General features: G+C 57.6%; 1 protein-coding gene across 3 annotated transcripts in view; it reads right to left on the bottom strand.

Moving 5' to 3' along the window:
- Positions 1-355: 355 nt before the first annotated feature.
- Positions 356-26342, bottom strand: part of AP3D1 (adaptor related protein complex 3 subunit delta 1) — a 39066-nt gene continuing 13079 nt past the window's right edge. Inside the window, exons 2-32 of one of the 3 annotated variants that reach the window (XR_012012482.1) lie at positions 24984-25079; positions 24253-24333; positions 23125-23205; positions 20758-20865; positions 19148-19277; positions 18190-18329; positions 17992-18065; positions 16791-16840; positions 15607-15656; positions 15190-15238; positions 14000-14145; positions 13759-13907; positions 13458-13688; positions 12773-13004; positions 11712-11857; positions 11213-11354; positions 10446-10517; positions 9722-9797; positions 9042-9244; positions 8694-8767; positions 8406-8595; positions 8002-8061; positions 7529-7645; positions 6553-6706; positions 6149-6196; positions 5554-5743; positions 5234-5322; positions 5070-5155; positions 4451-4572; positions 4279-4358; positions 356-1385 (exon numbers count right to left, since the gene is read on the bottom strand). Coding sequence is in view for 2 of the 3 variants with exons in the window: in XM_072787985.1 (XP_072644086.1) it covers positions 1290-1385; positions 4279-4358; positions 4451-4572; positions 5070-5155; positions 5234-5322; positions 5554-5743; positions 6149-6196; positions 6560-6706; positions 7529-7645; positions 8002-8061; positions 8406-8595; positions 8694-8767; positions 9042-9244; positions 9722-9797; positions 10446-10517; positions 11213-11354; positions 11712-11857; positions 12773-13004; positions 13458-13688; positions 13759-13907; positions 14000-14145; positions 15190-15238; positions 15607-15656; positions 16791-16840; positions 17992-18065; positions 18190-18329; positions 19148-19277; positions 20758-20865; positions 23125-23205; positions 24253-24333; positions 24984-25079 (3555 nt within the window). In the remaining variant the exon portion in view is untranslated. Of the gene's footprint in view, positions 1386-4278; positions 4359-4450; positions 4573-5069; positions 5156-5233; positions 5323-5553; positions 5744-6148; positions 6197-6552; positions 6707-7528; positions 7646-8001; positions 8062-8405; positions 8596-8693; positions 8768-9041; positions 9245-9721; positions 9798-10445; positions 10518-11212; positions 11355-11711; positions 11858-12772; positions 13005-13457; positions 13689-13758; positions 13908-13999; positions 14146-15189; positions 15239-15606; positions 15657-16790; positions 16841-17991; positions 18066-18189; positions 18330-19147; positions 19278-20757; positions 20866-23124; positions 23206-24252; positions 24334-24983; positions 25080-26342 lie in introns of those variants that run through there. The other 2 variants (XM_072787985.1, XM_072787986.1) reach the window with 2 other exon arrangements.

The raw sequence follows: 26342 nt of genomic DNA, 5'->3' as shown, positions 1-26342 counted from the left end.
CCCACCCAGCGTTACTTGTCTCGAATTGTCTCTTGTCCACGTGTCAGTAAAGCCAGCGGAAATGTGGCAAATTAGAACAAGTAGGACCTGCCTCCCACCATCGCCCACACAGCCTGCCCTAGTGGGGTCCCCTGGGAAGGGAAGGCAGGGCATGCCCACTGTGCATTGCTGGTGGGCCTCCCAGAGCCCCATGGGTGGGCTCAGGCGGCTCCCTGCCACACTGGCCAAGCTCAGGCGCCTGGACGCTGTGGGGATGACCTCACCTCCACCACCTGGGGAAGGAGGGAACAGGGCTGCTCAAGGACTGTGAGGCGGTCCCCACACGCTGGCATGGGCAGGACATCCAACAGATAAACATGTTTTACAAGTTTATTGGATCATCTTGACACAAAATCATTACAGCAGCGTGATATGTCTCTCTCCTTTATCTGGGAATGTCGATAGCAAATCAATTCTTATATAACACATCATACAATTTTGAGGTTCTAGAATCACCGCACAGGATTCTGTAATAGATTACTCTACATGCTAAAGTGACAGTGTTCGTCAGAAGGAAGTCATAACGTCGTTGAAGACCATCACCTCTGAGGAAGTGCATCTCATGGGCGTGGCCTGGGGTCCCCATGCCCCCTCCGTGGGGTGCATTCCAGGGGCCGGGACCACCCCAGGAGTGAGCCTTCCCGGCAGCTGCGGGCACGACGTGGAACCAACCCTGTGGAGCGTTGAGCAACAGGAAGGACTTGGAATCCCCAACAGTCCCACCACTCACCAAACAATGCTGACGGAGACACATCTCACTGAACAGGAAAAAAACTGTAAACCAAAGGGTGCAGGTTGTGCTCCGTCAGGGATGGTGACTGGACTTCCATGGCAGGTGGCAGCCCCCGTCTGACACACGAACACGCGAGTAGGACGCAGAGAACACAACAGACAGCAGCCTGCATGACCCTCTGGCCACAGCGGAGAGGGCGGAGGGAGTGTCTCTGTGGTGAGCAGGAGCCTCCAGGCAGGGTATCCAGGCGCCTCGTGGGACTCGGATGGCCTCACAGAAGCAGGACACGCCGCCCTGCACTGGCCACCGAGCGCCCGTGGCCTGGATGGCGGTGAGGCCTGCTCCTCAGGCAGCCGGCCTAGCTACTGGAGTCCCCGCCAATGGGGACTGCATCCGGGTTTCTCGCCAAAGAGAGTGCAAAGAGTCAAAGTAAAAACAACGACAGGATACATCAACGCAACGTCACCTCGCCACGTCGACAGTGGGTGCCCTGTCCCGGCGAGGCCGCAGGCTGGGCTCAGCACTTGGCCAGCGTGGCTTTCATCTCCTCCAGCAAGTTGCTCAGCAGCGTCGAGTCGCTGCATTTCCCGTCGACTGATACGGACTTCTCCCCCTGGAAGAGGAAAAACCACCAGGGAATTTTGAAATACGACACAAAGATATTGCCTCGTGATGGTATGTTCATCCTTTTAGTTTTTCACGAGGCCGCCTTCTGTGCTCAGAGAATTAAATGAGGGAGGGGTCCCGGGTCAGATGCATGTCTGCCCGGAACCAGCGAGGAGACTGGTCGAGGCATGTGGGGCGGCCCGACCCTGGAACTGGAGAACCCCTATCCGGCACTGCGCGAGGCCTCAGCAGACCGTGGGAATTATGCCAAAAGCCCGCATCCTCACTGGGGGACCTCGGGAGGAGCATCCAGAGCCTCGAAGGTCCTGGGGAGGACCGTGGGGAAAGCAGTCTGTAAAGTTGTCTGTGAGCCACCGGGTTGGTTCCCCAGCACTGGGATGTGTAGATGTCACCCTAACGAGCACACGCACCACGGGATCATGGCCGGGCCAGCCTGGGGCTGAGCCCACGTGCAGCAGCCCCGACAAGCAGGAGAGGCTATGAAGCCTGTGCGCACGCCCTCCACAGCATGAACACAGCCCCGAGTGACTCAGCATCCAAAGACCCAGGAAAGCCCCGCTCAGCTCAGCAGGAAAGACAGCCACGGCCGGGCCAGCATGAGGCAGCTGTGGGGCCATCTGGCACAGGCCCGCAAGCCTACTGTGAGGATCCCCGAATGTCACTGACACAGGCAAACAGCACACCTCAGCAAAGAAATGTAAGATCTCAAGAACCACCTCCTCCATGGAAGTTCTAGATGTGAACACGTCATCCTCAACATGGAACATGCGCTGGGTGAGACTGATGGCAGACGGCCACAACAGAGAAGAGAATCTGGGAACCCGGGCCGAAGGACAGCCTCACCTGGACAGACAGAGGGTAGGGGTGGGGAGGCGGGCCGCAGACACTCTAAGAATGCGAACACACGTCCCTGTTGTTGGGATACCACAGGGACATGAATAACCCAGTGCCAAGAGAGTACTTTTTTTTAAGATTTTATTTTATTCTTGAGAGATAGACAGAAGGGGGGCGGGGCAGAGACACAGGCAGAGGGAGAAGCAGGCTCCATGCAGGGAGCCAGACGTGGGACTCGATCCCAGGTCTCCAGGATCATGCCCTGGTCCTAAGGTGGCGCTAAACCACTGAGCCACCTAGGCTGCCCTAGACTTTTTTTTTGACTTTTTTTTTTTTTAAACATTTTAAGTCATCTCTACCCCTAACGCAGGGCTCAAACTCATGACCGTGAGATCAACTGAAAACGGTGTGATTTTAAAGCACCTAGAGAAAGGTCTGTCCAGGCTAACGCGCCCACCAAAACTAGTCCTGGGGACAGGATCTTGAGCCACAGGCCTGTTCTAGAAGAGCCACCAGGAGGCAGGTGCAGATGGTTGTGATCACTGGGGCTGAGGGTCTCCAGCAGCTGTCCTGTGATCCCTGACAGCAGGTCCCACGAAAGGAGGCTGAGGGGCTGGTGGGGGGCAAATGCTGAGCCCAAGACACAGGAGAGGGAGGGCAGAGGTGAACGGTAGGCACAGATGGAGAAGAAAGGAGGAGGAAACCCTAGCGTGGTCTAACCACACCCAGCCATGAGGACACATGGCCCCGTGGACTGCACCCGAGAGCACTCCCACCAGCATGGTAAAGTCAGGCTCGAAGGTAAGGAACGCCACGTCGACACCAATCACCAGACAGTAAGAGTGGCTTTTTGGATAAAGGACTTGACAGCAGACAAAACCCCAATGGGAAGAGAGACATTTGTGGGTCAAGACGCCATGACGCTCAATCAACGCATCTGCCAACAGACCCCACAGAGCCAGCGAGACTGCCTGCAAGGGCCCAGAGGAATGGAGACCATCGCCATGCGGGGCCCAGTGACAGTGACGGACTGATCCTAACCCTAACCCTGACCCTCCACGCACCCACGGAGCACCACCCGCCACAGGTGACCACATCTGTGGCCAGAACACAAATCTCCATACTTTCAAAGACCCGAAATCAGAAGCAGCACATCCTCCAACCAGGGTGGCGTCAAGCTAGAAATCAGGAGTAGAAAACCATCGAAATGCTGGAAAACTAAACACCACAGGTCTAAGGAACCTGTGGGTCACAGAACTGGAAACAGAAAATGTCATGAAATGTATAGAATTACGAAAACAGAACCTATAAAAATCTGTGGGGTTAAGCTAAAGTGCTACTTTGAGGGAAACGGACAGCACTAATCTCTACATGAGAAGAGCAGAGTCTCAGCTTCCACCTAAACCAACATATAAAAGAGTAAACAAAAAGGAAGAAAATAGAACAATCTATGTATTGCTTAAAAATAGCAAAACTTCTAAAAAGGTAGTTTCATTTGTTTTGAAGTAGGCTTCATACCTAGTGTGGAGCCCAGCGTGGGGCTTGATCTGGTGACCCTGAGATAGAGACCTGAGCTGAGCTCGACAGTTGGAGGTCTATCCAGGCACCCCCAGAAACACAGCTAAGAAAAACATGCAGCTGATAAACCCGCAGCCAGGAAGACCAAGAAAAATTGGAACACACGTTGCCAACGCAGGACCGAGGGAAGACACCCCCACAGACCCGCTGATGGTGAAGAAGAGAACCAAGGACTCTACCCACGTGGATCTGCCAGCTCAGGTGGAGAGCACATGACCCCGGGTTCACCTGAGAGGACGCAGGTAAACCTGGCAGGAGGACCGGCACCGCCCCCAGCCGCCCGAGGAAAGGAGCAAGCAAGCCCAGGCCCTACGCACAGTGTCTCCCAGGAGACACAGGAGGGGGCACACGCCCACTGGCCCTCAGCCACACGCTGGAACCCAATAACCGTCGGGGCCTGGAGGGCAAGGGCTGGCTCTGGCAGCAAGGTGACGGGGCCGGGGGCGCCTATGTGGGCCGGGGCTCACCTTCTTCACCAGGAGGCAGACGTGGTGGCCCTGGATGGAGCGGCTGTACATGGAGGCGCACGAGTCCACTCTCTCCACCACTGCAACGGAGGGTGCGCAGTGAGGCTGGAGCTGGGCCGCAGGGGGCAGAGGGGCAACCCCACAGGCGTACAAGCCACGTCCCACCTCTTACCAGAAAAATGGTGATGAAAACAGATCTTTGCCAGAAGGTTCTGGAAGGACATACTAATGCCATCGACTTTGATTGAGCTCATGCTCAGGTCCCCAGACTCCAGCAACTTGGCAAAGGCGTCACTGTGGGAAGAACACGGGGCAGAGAGGCTGACAACAGGCAGGCTCCCCAGCCCCGCCCCTGGGTGGCACCTGCAGCTTGAGGTCTCTGAGGGTCCCTGAGATGTCATGGGCTATCCCATGCCCCCAACACAATGCCTGTGCTGAATCCTGACCCTTGGACCTCAGAATTTGACTGTATTTTGAAACAGGGCCCTAATGGAATACAACCAATGCCCTAAAAAGAGCAGGTCAAGGCACAGACCCACGCACAGGGAAGACCATGTCGTAAGGCACGGTCTACATACCACGGAGAGGGTCACGGAGAGGACCCAGCCCTGCCGACACCCCATCACGGCCGGCCAGCCTCCGGCACTGCGAGAACCAGCATCTGCTGTCCGTGCCACCAGGTCCAAGCTGACCTGGGCACTCACACGCCCTACGTTCTCATGCCTGAGGTCTGAGGACATTTGCCGGCTCACGGCAGAGTGTGAACGTAAGGGGTGTGTGTGGCCACACACCTGTAGCACGGTGTTGTGACCAAGTACGAGGTACAGCTGAAGTGCAGCTTGAAGTCCAGCTTCTCGTGGGTGGAGCCTTCGTCATTCTGCGGGAGCAGGAGCAGAGAGTGAGCAGGAGGCAGGGCCCTCCTGTGGGCTCCCACCATCACCTCAAGCCCTGGTACCTTGGCGATGAAGGACAGGGTCCCCTTGAGCTTCTGGGCCATGACGATGCTCTGGATGGTGAACACAAACTGGGCCTCGTTGGAGATGCCTGGGGAGGGGAGGAAGAGTGGGGCCTGAGTGTGGCATGGGCGGTGCCTGGCTGTTGTCTGGCACCCTGGCAGGTGGCAGTGACGTGACCCCACGCTGGTCAGAAAGCTGGGCTCAGTCCAAGGGACACCAGGTGACAGGACGGGGGGTGTCCCAGGACCGAGCAGAGAGGGTGCAGCAGGAGCCTCCGACCTCCCCCCAGCCCTGGACGTCCTGCCCGTGGCCTGCACACCTGGGGGCAACTGGAAAGGCACCGGGACACCGTCATGGACGGAGGAGCCCTCTGGCCGGGCCAGCTTGGTGTTGAGTGAATCCAGCACATTGAGCTCCATGTTCTTCAAAAAGCTGCTGCTCTGATTCTCCAAAACGACGGACACGGTGACCTGGCTGTCCTTCTGCAGGCTGCCCTGGATGTCGTACGTCTGCAGGGCGAGGTCGGGGTTAGCCTGGCCCCACACAAGGGGCTCGGGAGTGCCAGTGACACTCGTGCAAAGGCGGACCGCCTCTGAGAAGGGAAAGTACCCGAATCCCTATGCAAGAACGCTATTCCTGTGCCGCCCATAGTTCAAGCTGCCCCTGTCCTGTCCCTGGCGGAGGCCAGCCATCACGCCAATCCCGGCCCACCCACATCGTGGTCCCATGCAGCAGGAGGAAATACCCACATGCGCCTCTCCCCCCAGAAAGGCTCCACTGAGGGAGGCTCTAGTAGCAGAAGCCCTGGGAGGGTCCACTGTCCCCAACACCCGACTGCCCTCTCTGCACACGCAGAGAAAGGACCGCAGAGCCTACCCCGGACCCTGGCACCCTCAAATACCCATACTACTCACCATTTTAATGTAGGAATTCTCGGCCAGGAGGCAGTAGCTGGACATGGGCTGGAAACAAAGAGAAACACTGAGCTTTGGCCAGCGAGAACCTGAGGGCGGCGGCTGCCCACAGGACAGGGCCTGTCGCGACCTGCGGAGCGCTCCAGGTGGGAAACACTGGGACTGAAAGAACCAGGGGGCAAGTGCACCCCTGCATCCTAGACAACATGAGCCTGTACCTCAGGGACTCCAGCCACATGGCAGCGCCACCTCCCTGACGCCCAGAGCTCCCAGGGCTCCCCCACAACCCCGCGCCCAGAGGCCCCACTGCCGCCGGCCCACAGACGCGGCTCCTAGACTCGGGTGTCTCCCTGTGTCGAGGCCTTGGCGGGCTGCGGGGGCCCCTCGGGAGGCGAGTGAAGTACCCCTCACCGGGAGGGGCTCCTCATCAAGCGCGCCGTTCTCGACAGGCTCTGCTGCCTCGTCGCCGGGAGGCTTTTTCTTCTTGGATTTCTTCTTGTCTTTAGATCTCTCCTCCTTCTCCTTCTTGTGCTTCTTCTTCTTATGCTTGGAAGATTTCTGGAACAAAACACATAGATCATGGTCTGCTTTCAATCTCCTCCCACCGGTGGGGCCCCTGAGGAACGGCACACACTGCGGCTCTCGGGCCACGCTCCCATGTGTCACGGGGGTTGAGGCGTGGATCAGTGGGCTGCGCTAAGGAGCACATGTGACAGAGCGGACAGAGCGGCAGGCCCTAGGTTCCCGGGGAAGGGGTGAGGACCTGGGACCCACTGCTCAGTGAGACAGTCCCTGCCTACAGGTTACACCCCCGGGGAGGCCAGCAGGACGCCCGACACCAGCTCCTCACTGTGCTCCCAAGACAGATGAGAACACACATTCACAGGGGCACAATTCCCAACAAGTGAAAGGCGGAAACCTCAGTGGGTACGCAGATAGACGAGCGAGGGCCCCCACATGCCGCCCCAGGGTCTGACCCCGAGCCCAGGATGCCCAGGGAGGGAACTAGACACAGAAGGCCCCACGGTGTGTGAGTCCACATATGTGAGATGTCCAGAACAGGCTCCATAGACGGGGACAGGGCTCGTGGGGGCGACAACTTATAGAGATGGGGTTTCCTTTGGGCTAATAGAATGTTCTAGAAAAAGAGAACGGCTGCACAACCCTGTGGATATACTCTGTGGCACTGAATCACATACCTTAAAAAGAAATTTCACAGCATGCGAGTGATACCAACGCTATCATGAAAACTAAAAGCCCAGAAACACACCAACAGGATGCCTCCCCGAAGGCCCTGAGGACCTCCACGCATCATAGTCAGGCAGCAAGCAATAACTCTCCCCACAGTCCACTCAGGACACCCAGGGTAGGCATCCTCACCTTCTCAGGGTCCCGCTCATTGTCCTCATCATCTTCCTCGTCACCCTGCTCCTCTCTCTGGGGTTCCTCATCCTCTTCCTTGGGGGCAGTGATGACAGCATTCACTCCAGGCTCTTCCTGCAGGGAGCCGGGTGCTGGGGCTCAAGGGGGTAGCCAGGGCCCAGGCTGGGGTGTCCTCCACCCCCCACCGCATCTTGACCCCATCTGCGTCAGCACACCAGGCATTTGGTCAGCATGTGCGCATGGCCACCACAAAGCGCAGGCAGCTGGCAGAGGCCTGAGCCAGGCTGGAGCTCTGGGGGCTGTTCCTACAGCCACTGACTGGGCCAGACTTCAGGCAAGGGACCAGGCTGGCCCAAATCTGTGCAGGGGTGCCCCACGCCCACACAGCCCTGCGGAGGACAGAGCCAGAGGAGTTGTCCCTGGACACCTCGGAGAGGCACATGCATCACAGCTGCCCCCTGGGCTCTTACCGGGGCCGGGGCTGCAGCAGGCAGCGGCGTGGTGGACAGCCAGAAATCCAAGTCCTCGCCCTGAAACCACAGGAAGACAGGCCTTTGGCTTATACAGCAGAACAGGCTGCAGAGCATGGCAGGGGTCAACCCCGACCAGACAGGGCGGCTTCAGCTCCATGGGACCCCAACACACAGGTAGCGGACCACAATGTCAGGTCGGGAGGCCGCGGAGGTGCTTCTATCACCGCCAGGAGAACAAGCAGCCCCAGGTGTCTCAACGCCAGGCCGTGAGAAAGCAGCACGACCCACAGATACTTCTCTAAACCTGCAACCCTTCCCCTGGTGTGACCACACGGGTGGACCACATGTGCGGACACGGAGGGATGTGAAGCTCAGCATGGGGGGTTGTGGGGCCCACCTACCTCCTTCTCCACCCTCGCCTCCTTCCCCTTCTCCTTCTTCTCTCGCTCCTTCTCTCTGTGCTTCTTATCTTTCTTCTTGGGCTTCTTGACCTTCTTCTCCACGACGGGGACGTCCTCCTTCTCAGGAGACTTGGAGGTCTCCGCGTTCCTGTGTTTCTGGACAGGCAGCTTCTCGCTGTCAGCTAGGGGCCTGGGGGCAGGGTGGGTGGGTCACAGAGTGTGGAGACGGGGACTTGGAGAACATGGGGACTTGGAGAACACGGGCTGCCCCGGGCTGCCCCCACTTACTTGTCCAGGTCGATGTCCAGGGCCCTGTAGGGGTCGTTGGGGTCTTTGTCGTCCTCGTCGCTAGGGAGAGCGTTCTGAGGGAAGAAAGGAAAACCGTCCAGTCCGCCCAGTCCCGAGCCTGGTGGGTCCGTGGAGCCCCTCACCCCCTTCTCAGAAATGGACAGCAAGGCCCACACCCACGAGGGAAGCTCATCTGGGGCAGACAGTGAGGTCGGGATGCACCAGGGTCTCCGGCTCACAGCTCGAGACCCTGCTCTGCAGCCTGGTGCACAGCGAGTGCTGGCTGCAAGCCTCCCTGGGCCATAGAAGAAGCAGAAGCGGAAGGACGGGAAGGCCTAACAGGCTGACCTCAGGCATCTCCTCGGTGACGATGTCCACCTGCTGCGCTGGGGCCAGGTCATCGTCGCTCTCTGTGTGCAGGGAGCCGTGGCGCCGAGGCTTGCCCTTCTTGTCCTTGTCCTTCTTCTTCTTTCTCTTCTTGTCCCTCTCCAGCCTCTGGCGGTGCCTCCGCTCCTCCTCTAGCTTCACGTACTGGTCCGACATGGGCATCCCTGCGGGTGTGCACATGACCCGGTGCTTGGCTGCTGCCCTGATAGCCAGGTGGGGGCGGGTGGCCCCCACAGACTCAGCAGGAAGGGGGCCCCACAGCCCTCTGTGGTCTGTGCTGGAGGGAGGTGAGGAATCGTGTAGGCACCACCCCTCTGGCTGCCTGGAGGCAGAGGCTTTCAGAATGCTGACGTGCAGGCCCAGGGCAGCAGGGACACGTGGGGAGCTAGGGCTTGGGGAAAAAATGAGGTGGCAACAGTGCAAAGACACTTGGGTCCTTGACTCGTGCCTCCTGTCCAGCCCCCAAGCTGGGACCTGCCCCAGCCAAGGAAGCAGCATGGGGTGCAGCAGAGAGCTAGCATGCCAAGCTGGAGGCTTTCAAGGTTGGCCCATGACAGCATCTGGGACCTGAACTCAGCTCCCACTGCCCTCGCTTATGGGAACTCCTGGGGCGGGCTTATGCTGCCCATGCAAACACTTGCCTGGCACCTTCAGGGGCACCGAGAGGTCTATCTGCACCACAGGTATATGCTCCACCCCAGGCACGTCCTGGTACCGCTGGAGAAGTAAGCATCAGGGTGTTACTGGACAGAACAGGTAGGACAGAGAGGGATGCCTGAGCAGGGGCTGCAGCCCAGCACAAAAGAGGCAGACGGCCTGGGGCCTTGTAGCTCCAATAGGGCATGGTGGGGAGAGTGGCTGGCTAGATTGGGAGACTGGCCTGTCTATGTAAATGAGCCCAAACCAGATATAAGGCCTGTACCTAACGAGTACTTAGCGCCCACCAGGATGGCCAGAGTCAGAAAGCCAGATGTTGCAGGAGTGGTGGGGGCCATCTGTGGCCCCTGAGAAGGCTGAGCAGAGTCACGAGGTTACCTGGTAATCCCAGAGGAGGGAACCAAGAGACTACTCATGGGCAGCCGGGTCTACCTGGGGGGCACCCAGCGGGTGAAGGATGTGGACAAAGACAGTGGGTACCACCTGCGTTATGATCTAAACGCTGCCTTCACTCGGTGTTGTAGGCAGGACCCACCTGGCAGTTGGGTCACATGGATCTACTGTGACAATGAAGTGCCACCCTGCAACTGTGACAATGAAGTGCCACCCTGCAGAGGATACCTCTGCTGTCTTTCTGAGTGCGGACGGGGCTCTTATGAGGCTGTGGGGGAGGAAATGTTTACCAGGACGACTTGGAACCAGTCTTACCTTCTGGGGGGACGGGGAACTTTTGATGTAGAATGGGTTGTTGGCCTGTTCCTGCTTCCGGGCTTCTCGACGCTGCAGGGACGGGAGTTAAGACACATGTCAGTGACTACATACAGGTGGAACACATGCCCTCCCTTCTGGGCGTGGGCTACCTCCATGTTCCCGGCCCCAGGCAGGCCTGGGAAGCCACAGAACTTTACTGTTAGCCCTTAGCCAATAGGAAGACCACAGCAGGATTGAGGTCAGGAAGGAGCTCAGGAGGTGGAGATGACCAGCTCTGTTTCAAGGATGGGAGTTCAGAGAGGCTGGGTGAGCTATTTGAGGCCACTCAGCTCCAAAGAAGAGCTGAGCTAGGAGTCAGATCACATTGCCTAAAGGTTCAGCTTGCAGAGGGGTGGGACAAGGGCAGGACAGGTCATGAGGAGAGGAGGAGCTCCTAGAGGGACCCCGTATTTCAGAAAGAAAGGAGCCAGACAAGGTGCAGTGGGGAGCTGGGGGGCCGCAGTATCTTTGTTCTTTTCCAGGCCATCTCCACATTGCATGTTGTAAATCCCGCACCCAAGAGGAAAGGAGCAAAGCCCCCATGCCTCTCTCTGAGGAGCTCTGGCCTCAAGAGACGCTACTACCCATTTCAACAAACCCCAACCAGTCTTCAGAAGGTAGCTCAGTGCTGCCCAGAGGACAATACGACTGTGTAGTCACTTGTGCTCTGAGTGAGGCCATCTGCCCCTGTGAATGAACCCCTGCCTCCATGGGTCAGTGCTCACCCGGGCCAGCTCCTCCTCATCCGCCTCAGGCTGCCGCTGCTTGGCCTGGCGCTGCTCCTCATCGTGGAAGATGGCCTTGGGCTTCTCGTCCTCAGACTCACTGTCTGAGGGTGGCTCATTGATCCAAGCATCCAGGTCTAGGCTATAAGACACAGTGAGGTCACAAGGCAGCTCCAGGCTGTGCGCCTGGCCCTGGACACTCAAAGCAGCATGTGCATCAGGAACACCCCGTCCTCTTGGAAACAAGGACACGAAGACTAGGCCACTACTTGAAATCACAGCCATCCCAGTTCGTCTAGGGGCCCCCGGCACAGGGCTGGCCCTCATGATCCCTGTGTGTCCTGACGATCCTGTGCAAGCTCACAAGGCCCCGAAGTTTACAGGCAAGGGCTGCCTTCATCCACTTCCCAGCCACTGGGACAGAGACACCAGTGAACGCCCTGCTGCAGTTCCCTCCTGCCACCCCGGCCCATACCCTCTGATGGGCTGTGCAGCTCACCCTTCAGGAACTGGAACTTTCTTCTGTGCCTTGGGAGCCACCGGGTTCAGCTCCCCAGCGAAAAGGGCACTCACTTCTTCAGCCACTGGCACGTCCTTAGCCTGAAGCTTCTGGATGTGCTTGACTAGCTGCAATATGCAGGACGCCTGAGGGGACCACAGAGGAGTCACAAAGGGTCAGAGAGAACTGGCCCTGAAGGCCACTGAGCGTCACAGCTAACTGCTCAGACCTTGTGGATGCCCAGCCCAGGGAAAGCGAGCATGGCTGCCCCTTGCCCGAGCCATACTGAAAATGTCTGGAAAGCTCAGAGAAGCCATGGGCTTCGTGGAAGCATGCGCCGAGGAAGAAACCAGCCCCAGCCTCCGTGTCAGTCTGCAAGAGGCTGAAGAGTGAAACAGGCCCACAGATGAGACAACGTCACGAGCAGAGAGCACGGTTGTCCGAGAAAAGCCCTTGAACGGGCCTGTGAGGCCCCAAGTGACCTGCAGCGCCTCCTTCCAGGAGACACCCAGGCGCCTCACAGCAGCTGGTCCTCTGCAGGTTCTGACTTGGGATTCTGCTGGTGTGTGGCTCCCAGATGGATGCATGGGGACCACGGCCACCAGCTGGGCTCCTGTCCTGCCGCTGCCCTCAACCACAGTGCACCTGGACCCGAGTGGCATTCAATGCTGACGTGCAGTTTGGGTAACCACAAGCTCCACGTAGCCCACAGGCCATCAGAAGCAGCCTGGCCGTGGATGCCTACACTGCCACCCTGAACTCCCACCCAGAAACCTGCTGCCAACTAGATGCTTCCCCCGAAGACCAATGTCAGAGCATCTCCCACTTGTTCATCCTCTCGCCACCCACCCCCTCCCTGGCCTCTACCTGTGGACCACTACACACAGTCTCCCCGACCACGGGGGCCCAGACCTGCTCACATCCCCAGGCTGAGGCGGAGCCCTGGAAAACAGAGTTCTGCACCTTGCCCTTGGGAAAAGGCAAAGCTGGCCGCCGTTGGGAAGACGCAAGCACAATATGTGGGCTCTTCCAGAGATGGGAGCCCCCGGAGAAACACTGACCCGCTCCTGGACCTCCAGGTCCGCACTCTGTACAAACTGGGGCAGCCGGTCCACCATGAGCTGTGTGACTTCCTGGGCCGCCTCTGGCTCTGCGGCCTGCTCCTTCTGCTGCAGGATGGACGCGTACAGCTTGACTACATTCTGCACATACACGGCCTGGATGTGGCCGGGCAGGGTAGTGACTTTGGGCCTCAGCATGGCCTCGAGGGTCTGATGGGGTTCCTGCAGGTGCCTGCAGACAGGGAGGGCCTGATGAGCACGCCACCCCTGTGGCTGCCAGCCCTGCGGGCGCCCCGCTACAGGGGTCACATGCACACACTCCCCCCATCCAGGAGAGAAGGAAGAGAACTCTAAGGAAGTTAGACAAAGGAACGATCACAAAGTACCCGTAGAAAAGAATGATTAATAGCAAGCAAAACCAAACTGACAGCACAATTAAGAGTGATGAAGCTTCTCTGGCTGCAAGACTTGGGTTACGACACAGCCATCCTGGGCCACACTGTGACCAGCTTCTCGCTTGTTCTCTCGGAGGAAAACATGTGCTTAAAGCAGCTCTTTCAGCAGAGAGAAAGCCCCAGGAAGGAGAGACTGGGGCAGCCGCCAGGGGACCAGGGACACAGGTCTGCTGGCACCCCTCTCGCTCCAGGGAGCACAGGTGGCCCCTAGCACCACTTGCACGACTCACTCGGAGAACTCCCCGCAGATCCAGGCGGCTGCATAGAGCACCTCGCAGATGCCATTGCGCTGGGTGCTGCTGGCCACCAGATGGGCGCTGTCGAGCAGCGCAGACATCTGCGACACTGCAAACTTGCGGATGGCCTTGACGCGGATGGCCACGTCCAGCATTTGCGCAGCGATGAGGTGGCCGTGGCGGGTGCCCTCCAGCCGGGTCAGCTCCACCAGGACGCTGATGTACCTGCAGAAGGGAGCCCTTGAGGAGTGCCCCTGGCGCCAGCCCCCGCCCCCCTGGGCTGTGGGGCACGGACCACTGGAAGTTGGTGATGTGCTGGTAGTTGCACTGGCTGCAGATGTCGATGATCTTCGTGAGCAGCTCGTCGCGGTAGGTCGTGCCCTCGGCCTTGTCCACATGGCTCATCAGCTTCTTGACAATCTCCACCAAGTTCTTCTTGGACACCTGGGGGGTGGGGGATGAGGAGAAGGGGGCTGCTGAGGGAGGGGCCAGACCAAGCTGGGGCAGGGCACGCAGGCCTGGGGCGGGGCACACACCATTCCATACAAGAGGTCGAGGGCCCGTAGGCGGATGGACTCGTCCTTGTCATCCAGACACTGTAGGACGAGGTCCTTGTGGGCCTGCACAGACTTGGGGTGTGTTCTCAGGATCTTGGACATGGCCAGCAGGCCCAGGTACTTCACTGCAGAGATGGCGAGATGCAGTTAACCTGGATGCGCCCTCACGTGCTTCAGGGCCTGCACAGAAAGAGCGAGGCCGGGTCTGCAGCCCGGGCCCGACAACCTAGACTCGGTCAGAACCAGCTGCATGCGGGCCCCCAGGGGTCGTAAGTGGCACGATGGGTGCTGGGAGAGAAGTTCCAGGCCCTGCACGCCCAGGGACCTCACACATACCAGGTGTGACTGCCCTAAAGCAACCCAAACACACAACCCTCTGAAGCTACAGTGATGAACTGCAGGCCACGGGCCAGGTCTGACTCGAAGCCCGTTTCTGTGAACGCCACTGGCACAGGCACACGGCCGTGCCCACCGCTGGCACAGTGGCAGACGATGCAGGGCCGGCAAAGCTGAGAAAAGTTACTATCTGGCCTCACACAGCACAAGCGTGGAAGCCCCTGCACCAAACAAAAATGCAGAGTCCTCAGCAGCCCCTGCCACTCCTGCCTGGGGGCGCGTGACTGGCTAGACCCCTGCAGGCGAGCCAGCAAGGTGCACCAGGGTTACTTTAAACTCTTTGGGAGAAGTGCCAGGATTGCCAGGAGATACAGCTAAAGCACCCTGTCAATCCCAGGAAACCGCGGGCACTCCCACGGGACCAAGTGCTCACAGGAGACCCTGGAGGAGCGGCACCGGCAGCTCCGGGCCACACCCGGAGGCTTGCTACTGACCTCCCTGAGCCCCGCGCTGGAACTGGGGCTTGGAGGAGCCACGTCTTGCTCAAGGACCTTGCCCAGGGCCCACCTTTCCAGCCGGCCCTACCCGCTGAGTCCCACTCCAAGACGGCAGCAGGGATGCCCCGCACGCACGAGGAGAGTGGGTGCAGGGGCCATAACTAGGCCACCAAAGGCTGGTGTCTTTAAAACACTCCTGAAGCTCAAGTATCAGCCTGCACACGCCAGGCCACACAGCTCACCACAAGCACCTGCTCTCCTAAAGCTCAAGGACCTCAGGGCTACAGAGGCACAGGACCTACGGGTGTGCAGAGGGAGGAGGGAGGAGGGACTCACGGTTTTGATCAGAGTCTTCTATCAATATCCTCAATTTCTGAACACAGAGCTGCAAAGGGGATGGTGACACTGGTCATGCCTTCTGAGACAATAGTGAAGTCAGTGACCCCAGGCCCGCCTCACACCCTGATCCAGCCCAGGGTTCCTGGGACCAGGCAGGGACAGAGGATACCGGGCCCCACTCCGCAGAGCACCCAGCATGATGGCTGCCTGCAACCACCAACAGGGACACATGCTTGTGGAATGTCCCCCAAAGCACACAATGACATGTCAGTAACTTCTGGGGCACTAACATTCGTGTCCCCCCCACCCCTGGCTTGTCAACTCCACAGACACAAGCTGGCCAGGGCCCAGAGCAGGGTGCCACGTGTGAGTGATGGCTGCGGGGTGGACCACCACATGCACGCAAGGACATACCTGGATGCTAGCGCTGTGGTTAGGCATGCCAGAGGACAGGGAGATGAGCACTGAAACAGAAAACCTGGCCTCAGGAAGTCCCCACACCTCACCAGGCGTGCAGAGGCTCACTCACTCGGGGCCAGCAGCCAGAAACACCGCACACCGGGAGCTGTCGGGCGGACTGCTCTCCTGAGAGGCTGGCTGACCAGACAGCATCTGGCTGCTGAGCACAGACCAAAGCCCCAAAGCAGGCACCCCTGTCCAGGGCAGTCCCACAGAACCCGCGCCAACCCTACCTGCCTGGCTCTTACAACCTCCCGAGACCCACCAAACAGGCATTGCCAGGCCTGCTGCCTCGCCCTATGCCCCCAAGCCCCCTGACCATCACCAAGCACAGCACTGATCCTGCTGCACCCGTTTCCCCACCGACCACTGCAGACACACAGACTCATTCTCCAATTTCTGCATTTGCTGCCTCTGGGCACTCGCCTGCCCCAAATGCCCACCCTTCCTCTCCACTGTGCCACTGAGCCTCCGTGCCCACACAGCTGTCATCGTGGAGTGTGGACCCTGGCTGGTTTCCTGTGAACTGTGGAATTTCAAGTCCCCACAGGGCCTTGAGGAAGGACCGTAAGGCTGGCTTCCCAACTTTGGGCAGATAGGCAGGGACCGAGGAGGTAAACCCCGTGGGCCATGACTCTGGTTCAAACCAATCACATGGGCAGTCAGGCTCGTCAAGTGTGTGAAACACATCAGCCGATGCTGTGTGTGGCCCTTGGTGGGAGACTGACTCAAACTCAGCGGGATTCCAGGGAGACTTTGAGGAGCGCCTCCTGGTCCCAGCTCGTGAAACCTTTTCATAGTAGGTTCCTGCGCTTAAGAATCCACGGGGGGAGAGCACAGTGCCTGAGATTTGCTCTAAAATCCTCAGGGAAAATGGTCTTGCTGGCAGAGGAACGAGTGGCCAAGAGCAGCAGGGGGCAGTCCCAGCAGCACTGGGACCAGGGGGCTCAGGGGGCAGATGTGCCACGAGCCATCCACACCTCCCAAGGGGCTCCAGACGAGGGTGGCAGGGACAGGGGGCAAAGAAAGTTGGGATCCTCCCTGCACCACGGGGCCCCACCTCGACGCCCAGGTGGGAGTGGGGAGGGCCTTCCACGTGCCACAGCTGCCCACTCTAGACCCGGTGGCCAGCCCCTCACCTGCGATGACGGTGTTCACACACTCGTAGAGAAGGGACATGGCAGACGTGCTGGAGAAGGAACAAGAGCAGAGGCGTGAGAACCAGAACGCCTGAGGAATGCAGGGAAAGCACATGCCTGCTGGCCCCCGCTGCACGCCGCTGTCACCCAGGTCCACAGCACTCCCCAAGGGACACAAGTCTCCCTTTCTAACTGCCAACGGTGGCTTCTGATGCTCCCACCAGTGGAGCCTATTCCTGGAATCTTTCCATCTTGTGATGCCCGTGAAGAAAAACTTCACTAAACGTCTGTCCCAACCCAGGACCCTCACCACCTAGCTCTACCTTGGGGGCTGGGCAGGGGCAGGGGGCAGTAAGACGTGGCCACACACAGGCAAGAGAAGTCCATGGCTGCAGTGCCACTCTCAGGGGATGTGGCGAGCATGGCCAGGGTGACAACTGAGGGCGGGCACCAGGTGCATCTACTCCATTCCTACCTCCTCACTGGTGACACTCTGGATCCCAAGTCACTCAAACCCGAGTGCGGTGCTGCCACATGTCCCAGAGACGAGGGACCATTAGCCCATCCACATCCATGGTCACAAGACTGAGGGCCTGCTGCTAGTTCCTCTGAAAACCTCAGGGCCACACCACACCAGCAGTGCTGGGGGGCGTTTAAAACCAACGACATCTCAGGCCCAAGCGCCAGTTCTACCCAATTACCTTTCACTGTCTGATCTGCTTGTAAGCCCAGGGATGGAGGCTGGGGCCTCACGCAGGGCACACAGCTCCAGGTCTGATGTGGCCTCGGGCCCCAGCTCGCTCTTGTGCCACCTGCCACCAAGCTCCCACAGTTTAAGTGCAGGCCCCTGGAGCCATGTGGGAGCTCTTGCAACACTCCAGAACCGACAAGTAACACACGGCTATAGCTCTTGCAGCAGACAACCTACGTCTACTCATGAGCTAGAGGATAACCGCGGGCTCTCTCTTTGCTCTTACTGTTGCGGTTTCCAAAGCTGATTCCCAGGGAAAGGACAGACCAGCCCCCAGTGTCCTACGAGGGCCAGCGGGTGCCCCAGCAGCACAGCTCCTTCCCTGGAGCAAAATCACATGGCGGGTGTTTGCTTCCTGACCCTGAGACTCTCCCCAGGGTCCTCGTGCCCAGAGGGAGTGCAGGCCTGCGCACGCCAGATGGTGCAGTCACGCGGGGGCCAAGTGCTCACCTGTGGATCAGGTTGGTGAGAGGTTCAATCAGCTTCTTGCCCAACCTTGGCTCCAAAGGGGTCAGAGCACCAAACTAGGGACAAGAGAGGCCAGTGGGTCACTGGGGGCAGGAACAACACTGACTCCAACCCCCCACCCACGTACACTCAGGGCGTTCCCACGCGGTGAGAAAAGGGAAGGATGGGAGGGCTACTTGCCAGTTTGATAATTTTAATGAGGACCCAGTTGTTGGTTGAGGAGGTCATCAGCTTGAAGAACAGTGGGGCGAGGGAAAGGTAGTTTTTGGGGTTACGCCTGGCCAGCTCACAGATGACATTGACTGCTGCTGATTGCACCCCTTTGAAGTTAAGGGGAGACCATGTCATCAGTAAGAGCATCATCGATATGAGGGCTGCACCCTTATCCGGGAGGGTCCTCCTCAGTTGGCTAGTCACCCCAAGTGCAGGGACCTCTGCTTTGTGCCTGCACCATGCCCATCACCTGGGGTAGCTCAAGCACCAACCACGAGTTGCCTGAGTCTGGGGCTGGCCCCCTGCAGGATCAAAGTCACTCTGGTGCAGGGCACCCCCCACCTGCCACCTTGGCTCCTACTTCCCCTATCAGAACTTTCCACACTCTGTCATTCTCCCTGATACAAGGCAGGTTCCACTGGAACAAGCTGGACCTTGCCTCCTGTTTAGAGAACCTGTCCGATGTGTGCTCACTCCAGAGAGTCCTTGACGAGAGAAGGATTTACAGAGAACAGGTAGAAAGCTGGCATGAGCCCTGTGGTGAGGGACTTAAATCAAGGTGTCAGAATAAAGCCGTGAATGCTAACGTGTGGACAGCCAGCCAGGCAGCCAGGTACAGTTGCGTGGATGCTGGGTGTCTACTGCCTGGCAGCGAGGGGCCTGATGTCTACATCCCACACCAACAAATGGGACCAGGTTCCTTGGAGAAATGGAAGTGGCGTCTGGGGCCAGAGCAGGGAAAGCAGAAGGCAAACCTGGCATCTCATGGAGCCAGGAAGTAAGGAGATGCCGTCTGGTGGGATGCCAGGACGGAGGGCCCAGGACCTAGTGCCCCTCAACTCCTTCCTTGCAACCCCCTCCACCAGTCCTTTGCAGATGCTGGTGGAGCCCTGCAGCCCCGCTGTCCCATCATAAATCAACCAACCAGGGTCAGGGTCCTCCAGCTTCTCTTTCAGGCGGGGGAAAGCAGGGCGCAGCGACTCGGGGTATTTCAGGAACACCTTGTACATGATCAGCACAGCCTTCTTCCGGATGTATGGCTTGGTGTGTGACATCTGCAGGAGCAGAGGGCCGGTCAGCCTCCCCTCCACACTCCTGCTCTTCCCTCCCCTCCCCCACCACCCAGGTCTTTCCGTCTCCCCTAGCCACGCCTCACCCCCCCATACCCACCCCGGTCTCCCCTCCATCACCTGGAGGGAAACCCTCTCTCCAGCTCATCTGGTGTCAGGCCTGCGCACCTGCTTCACTGCCCCAAGCACAGGGATCATAAAACAGGGTCTTGGATGGAACTGACACCAGCTTCCCTATGTCCGTGACCTCAGACCTGCCCTGCAGAGGCCAAGGCCCTTTCTCAGACTCACGTGAACCCAATGAAGGACAGAGAGGGAGGGAGGGGACCCTAATTGGAAAAAAGAGGCTCCGCTAGTCAATGCTGGCCTGACTCCTCCAGCTGCAAAGGCCTGTCCCCCAAGTAGGATGCCAAGAGCTGCCCAGGCCTCCCCCACCTCTACATGGGACTATCCTGGAGCCCTTGTCCTTTTGGAACTTTTCTCTGGCCAGGAAGGCCTCTTGCCCTCAGGGGGGCGCACTTATCACCTGTCAGGGCCCCGGGGAGCCACACCCCAAGAAAGCTAAGTCCCCCAACTTAGTGTGGCTGTTTCCGCCAGCACGGCATCGGCACGCTGTCTGGGCCTGAAGGGCAGCATCTGTGGTGCTGCTGTTGCACCGCAGAAGCCACCAGGGACACCACGTGAGCAAGTGAGCGGGTGGGCAAAGCGACTTACAATGGGTGGCCACCAGCACATGGCAGGGCTGTGGTGTGCCGGCCCCTGACTAGAAGCTGCTAGCGTGTACGGTCTGAAACCACAAGCCAGGACCTATCCATCTGTCCAGCAAACAGGCTGACCCCGTGTGGACAGAACTCTCCAGGGAGGAAAGGAGCCACCTTTCTGATCTGCCTGGATAAAACCAGTGGGAAGAGGCCTGCCAGTCAGGTGGTTCGGGTGTACCACAGGCCTCTTAAGGACCACGACTCCTGAGAGGACACGTTATTTAGAAAGACGCTCTGGACACCCGGGAGATCAGCACTGGCTGGGGCTTCCGCCCTTCAGATGGACTGAAGCACAGGAAGTCAAATTGTGGCCAAAGAGGAACACATGGCGTCAGGGACCAAGCAGGAAGGAAGGACCGCGCCAACTGTGCGCGCACAGCCTGCGAGCCACCACTGGCACCCCTGCTGCAGGGAGGCGGCAGCCGACGGGGCACGCACTGCGCGGCATGGGCACTCGCCCCAGGGCCACCCACCTCCATCCCCAAGCAGGACTATTTGAAAGGAGGCGAGAAAAGAATGTAAGGGCGACAATGGCCTGGAGACCAGATCCCATAGGGGAGGGACACACACTGCAACTAGATCCCCAGTTCATCTGGGGGAATTTCTGTTCTCGGTGTGATGTTTAACCTTGGTTTTCCAGGCCCTGAATGGACCAAATCATGTCACAGAGCAAAGACCAAGGGGCGCTGGGGACACTCACTCACCAGTGTCATGATGTCGTTGGCCAAGTCTCTGGCAAGATCTGGGGTAACAAAACAGGACAGGCCAGTCAGCGCAACGCCAGTGTCGTACTGGCTGGGGCTGCTCAGGTCCTGGAAAGGGAGGGAGAGGGGTCAGCAGGCAGGTGCCAACTGTGCGTCATCGGCTCCCAGCTCGGGACCTGGGGCTGGGCCTGCATGAGGAGGAACCAGCAGCAGCCAGTTCCAGGCTCTGTCACCAAAGAACCAGGATGGCAAAGGGAGGGCTGTCTTGGCCCCGTGGGGCGAGGCACACAGTGAGCGCTGCCCTCAACTAGGCACAGCCCGGTATCCCAGCGCCACCACTGGGGCTGAGCTGGCACCAGCGCCCAGCTCTCGAGGTGACTGCCTGCTTGCGAACCCCAGGAGGCTGATGAGGGCAGAGCAGAACCCGGGACCTCTGCCTCTACTGGGGTTTCTCCTCCATGAGAGCCAGGACCATTCCTCCCAAAGGCAGGGCAGCTCTGGCCCGAATTTCACCTTTCAGGTGAGCAGGAAAATCCACCATGAGAACGGCACCCCCACCCCAGACCTCTGGTCACTCGGTGCTGTTCTCACTGCACTGACCAGAGAACAGCCTTGCCTCAAAACCAGCAAAATGACATCCGCATCACAAACTCACTCCAGGGAGACTTTCCTACCTAAGGAACTCCCAAACTTCACATAGACGTGGTAAAAACACACTGAGAGGCACTTTAATAGGTCACCTCCTAGACTGCGATAATAACCTGAAAACACTGACTTCTGGAATCCATTCCAGCCCAGGTTGACGTGACATGACTGTGTCGGGGCCCAGACAGCCAGACCCCTGATACAGCAGGATTTACAAAGGGCCAGGGAAGAGCCACCATAGGGCTTTTCAGAAATGGAGTTTTGTGGAGAAAACACTCAGGTCCCCATTAAGTGGGGAGAGCTCCAACCGAAGGGGATGAGGGGTGGGGGACAGGGACGGTCCACAGAAGCCGTTCCAGAAGTCATAGGTTTACTGGTAATGACGCATATGCCGACCACAAACATCAGGGACAAAAATGGAGAACAATATTTTTTAACAGGGCAGGTGTGTCCTCTGCTCAATTATGGGGACGTCTCAGGCTCACGCCGTCTCCCAGCAGAGCAGATCTAGGTGACTTGCCTGGAGCACACCTCTGCCCGAGGCAGGAGCCATCTATGTCTACGCAGAGGTGGCTACAAAAGGATGGGTAGGGGACACGGCTGTGCCCAGATGGCTGCAGGAAAACCCAAGCTGGGCCAGAGACCCCCATGTTCCTTCTTCCTGCTGCCCTCCCGTGACACACCCCATCACTGCTCCCAGCTGAGCGTGCCCCTCAGCCCCATGGCGCCCATGATGCCCTGTGCTGCCGCTTCACCTGACCCACGGCTGGCGGCCTCGGAACCACAGGCTCACGTGCTCAGCCCAGCGGCTTGTCCTGTGCCAAGTGCCAAGATACACCCTGGCCAGTGCTGTGCTGCCCAAGTGCTGCGGGACCTGTCCAGAAGCCCAGCCTAGGTCACCAGGTCCCCCTATGGGGCAACCACAACTCAAGTGGTCTGGCCTGTACACCCAACCACAGCCGAGCCGGATTCTCCCCCTCATTACACCACAGGAGATGCTCAAAGCTCTACAGCCAATGAAGAAATTTATTACTCGTGATCTTCAAGACCATCTCCAGACACAAAATAATTCCACACGACTGAGACATACGTATGGGGACTCAAAAGACCCAGTGGGTAGGGGCGCCTCGGTGGTGCAGTTAGTTACGTGTCTGACTCCTGCTTTTGGCTTAGGTCATGATCTCGGGATCGTGAGATGGAGCCCCAGTCGGACTCTGCGCTCAGCACAGAGTCTGCTGACCCTCTCCCTCTGCTCCCCTCCTACTGCCCAACCCCAAAGCATACACTTTCTTAAAAAAAAAAAAAAAAAAAAGACACAGTGGGCAGAAAGGTCCACACTAGGAAGGGTGTGCAACCTCAGTGAGCACGCCCCCGCAGAGGAGAGCGGCCAGGAGCCAGCCTGCCAGCACCCAGAGGCACCAGTGAGGGAAGAGGGACGTCTAGCAACTGTCTGGTCTTGCCCAGTGCCTGAGAGCAGACACACACACCAGCTACACCACTTCCGGGTGTCCTCTGACAATAGCAGCACCGTGTTCAGAAGCCACAGGCTTACGAAGGGGTCACAATAGCCAGAATAGCCAGAGCTTGCTGACCTCAGTGCTTCTACTTACTGCTCACTTGGAGCACCAGAAAGGCCAGCATGGAGAACACTGCGGGGAGAAGGTAACATGAGGGCACTCAGTGAGGGCCACTGACGGCCGTGGGTGCAGGAGAGCTGCCTACCTTGCGGATCTGGTTCGTTGTCAGCATGATGACATCGGTCCCCTCATGAAAGCACTGGGAAGCAGCAAGGTAGCCGATCCGCTGTGAGTCAGACATGAGGGCGTCAGACATGAGACAAGGGCTGCACACTCCAGAGGAAGTAGCCCTAGCCCATCCCCTGAGCTTCAAGCTTTGTGCCAAGCAGCCCTTGGGCCAGGCAGCTCCAGCCTACAGCAGGCTGCGGGGCCACAGGTGGGTGGATGGCAGGAAGTCCTTTAAGGAGGAGGAGGAGGAGCCCCCCTAGAGCTCAGAGGATGCAGTCTTTGAAACACAAAAGGTCTTGTAAGGTCATCTACACCATCCAGTCCTCTTCCTAGCATGTCTTCTGACTACCTCCTTGGCAGCCAGGAACTGCCCTTGGGATCAAATATGGAAGTCATCCTAAGTGCTGGCTTTTCTTAGCACTCAGATCTCCCTGCCAGGCCGACACGGACATCTACGTCACGTGTGTACTTGTACGTGATGCTTTAATGCGTGCACACAGCGCCTCCCCAATTTTGGCGACTATAGCATTTTCCTTCTTCACCAAGAGTAGCCCGCAGGCAGGACAACTGCATCTGCCAGAAGGAGCCCGAGATTGACCCAGGCAGTGACCACAGGTGGGCGCTGCAACCCAGGGAAACTACACAATGCTCTCCAATGGGCTGTGGGTGTTGACAATCATTTTGCAAAATATTTACTAAAATGGGAGACACACTCACGTTACGTTATCAAGTGAGAAGGAGGCAGCTCCCCAGATCACTCGCGAGCAGGGCCCCCTTGAGGTGAAGGGAAATGCTCAGAAACCACTACAAGGCCCTGGGGCGGTGGGCATATGGTGGCCTCTGTGTGAGACGGTGTTTGCTTGTTTTGGGATAGAGTTATAACTTTATTTAAACTAATATTACAAAATATATAACGAACCCTATGAACCCATCATTTCACAGACCTCCCTTAAAGTTGAAAGAAAAACATCATGTAGATAGAATTAATTAAGACTACAACACTGAGGCTCGCATCCCACATTTCGCCTCCCGCCAGGGGACACCCTTGTGCCCTTCTGCCCGTCATCACAGGGTTCAGGTCCCACAGCAAGCTCATCTGCCTCACCTTGAATGTGAACTTGGAGGCGCTCATCACTTCTATGATGTTGAAGGCAGCCCAGCTGATGTCATATCCCAACATCTGTAACTGTTGGAAAGACAGGCACAGTGATTTCCATTCACACGCCAAGACCTAAACCCCAACATTCAACATTCTGTCTCAGTTGGCGGAGAAGCAAACACCACGCACACTCCCAGTGGGTGGGCCTTGCCAAACACACACCCTGGAGGATTTCATTTCTTCTGATGCTAGTCCTCACACAGGGACAGGTTAATCACAGAGGCGGTGGATAAGCATCTGCAGCTGAAATGCCAGCATCCACGAGCATTGGTTAAAACTCCTATCAATGAGTGGACCTGCTCCTCCTAAAAGGTACAAGGTGATGGGATCCCCCTGGCAAGCCTTCCCCCTCCCATGTGACCAGAGAAGAGGCCAGATGAGGGGGGGTTTGGCCCAGTCCAGGTGCGGTCTGTCATGCCCTGTGCCACAGGGTCATCACAGCATGCCCGCCCTCAACTCTGAGAATTTGTCCTGTGTGCCAAAGCCAGTGCCTGGAGCTACTGTTGATCCACGTTTGGCAGGTGAGTAGAAATGGGTGGTGAGTGGGTAAATGGGTGGACAACAGGAGGGAAGGGAAGGGAAGGAAGGATGGATAACCAGCCTGACCGCTGCATGGGTGTGGGAGGGGGCAGTCCCTTGAAGTGCTGTCCCCTGAGCAAACAGTCCTCGGTACTTACGTAGGTCAGCTTGCAGACTGCATTTGCTTTTACTGCGATGTTGTCTTGTTTCAGCTCTTGCTTAATTTCATCAATGCACTGAGAGATGTATTTTGCCTAAAAGGAAAAATAATTGAAAAACTGCTAGTGCCTGACAAGAACAGTTAAGAATAACTACTGCAGAAGGAAGCCAAACACAAAAGACCACATAGTGTGTGATTCCTTCTTTGTGAAACATCCAGAGCAGGCCCATCCAGAGTGAGGTTTGTGGGTGCTGGGGAAGGAGCACGGGGTGCTATGGTGGACAGGGTGATAGAATCTTCTAAAACTGACTGTGCTGCTGTGAACGCACTAGCTAAAAACCACGGAACTGTACTCTTTAAATAGGTGAGTTGTAGGGCAGCCCTGGTGGCTCAGCGGGTTTAGCGCCGTCTCCAGCCCAGGGCATGATCCCGGAGACCCGGGACCAAGTCCCACGTCGGGCTCCCTGCATGGAGCCTGCTTCTCCCTCTGCCTGTGTCTCTGCCTCTCTCTCTGTGTGTCTCTATGAATAAATTAAATGTTTTAAAAAAAAATAGGTGAGTTGCATAGTGTGTGAATATCTAATAAAAATGTTATTTTATTTATTTTTAAAAACCATTATTTTAAAAAGCTACTGGGTGGCGCAGTCAGTTGAGCGCTGGATTCTTGATTTCAGCTCAGGTCATGATCTCAGGGTTATGAGATCGAGCCCCGCCGTAAGTTGGGCTCAGGGCTCAGTAGGGAGTCTGCCTGAGATGCTCCCCATTGGCACATGCGTGCTCTCACCCTCTTTCTCTAAAATAAATAAATCTTTATAAAAAGCCATTTCAGGGATCCCTGGGTGGCGCAGCAGTTTGGCGCCTGCCTTTGGCCCAGGGCGCGATCCTGGAGACCCGGGATCGAATCCCACGTCAGGCTCCCGGTGCATGGAACCTGCTTCTCCCTCTGCCTGTGTCTCTGCCTCTCTCTCTCTCTCTGTGTGATTATCATAAATAAATAAAAAAAAAAAAAAAAAAAAAGCCATTTCGGTGTGTAAGATGCCCAGGATTCCCTCACAATCCTCCTGAAGGGGAAAGGAGGGTTCTGGGAGCAAGTGCCTCAAGATCTATTTATTCCATTTTCCCAACTTGTGTTTATAGTTCACATTTTTCTTTTGAAAGACTATTTTTAAGCCATCTCTACACCCAACGTGGGGCTTGAACTCATGACCCTGAGAGATCATGACCTGACAGCAAGGTCTCCATGATCAAGAGTTGCATGTTTCTCCAGCTGAGCCAGCCTGGCGCCCCAGCTGACATTTTCTACATTGAAAAGTTTTAAAAGTTAAAAAGAATAGCTTCAACACAGGAAGTTAAGACA

Source organism: Canis lupus, chromosome 19, assembly GCF_048164855.1.
Source record: "Canis lupus baileyi chromosome 19, mCanLup2.hap1, whole genome shotgun sequence".
Lineage (NCBI taxonomy): Eukaryota > Metazoa > Chordata > Mammalia > Carnivora > Canidae > Canis > Canis lupus.
Note: the sequence above shows the minus strand (reverse complement) of the source record. Positions and strands in the feature narration are given on the sequence as shown.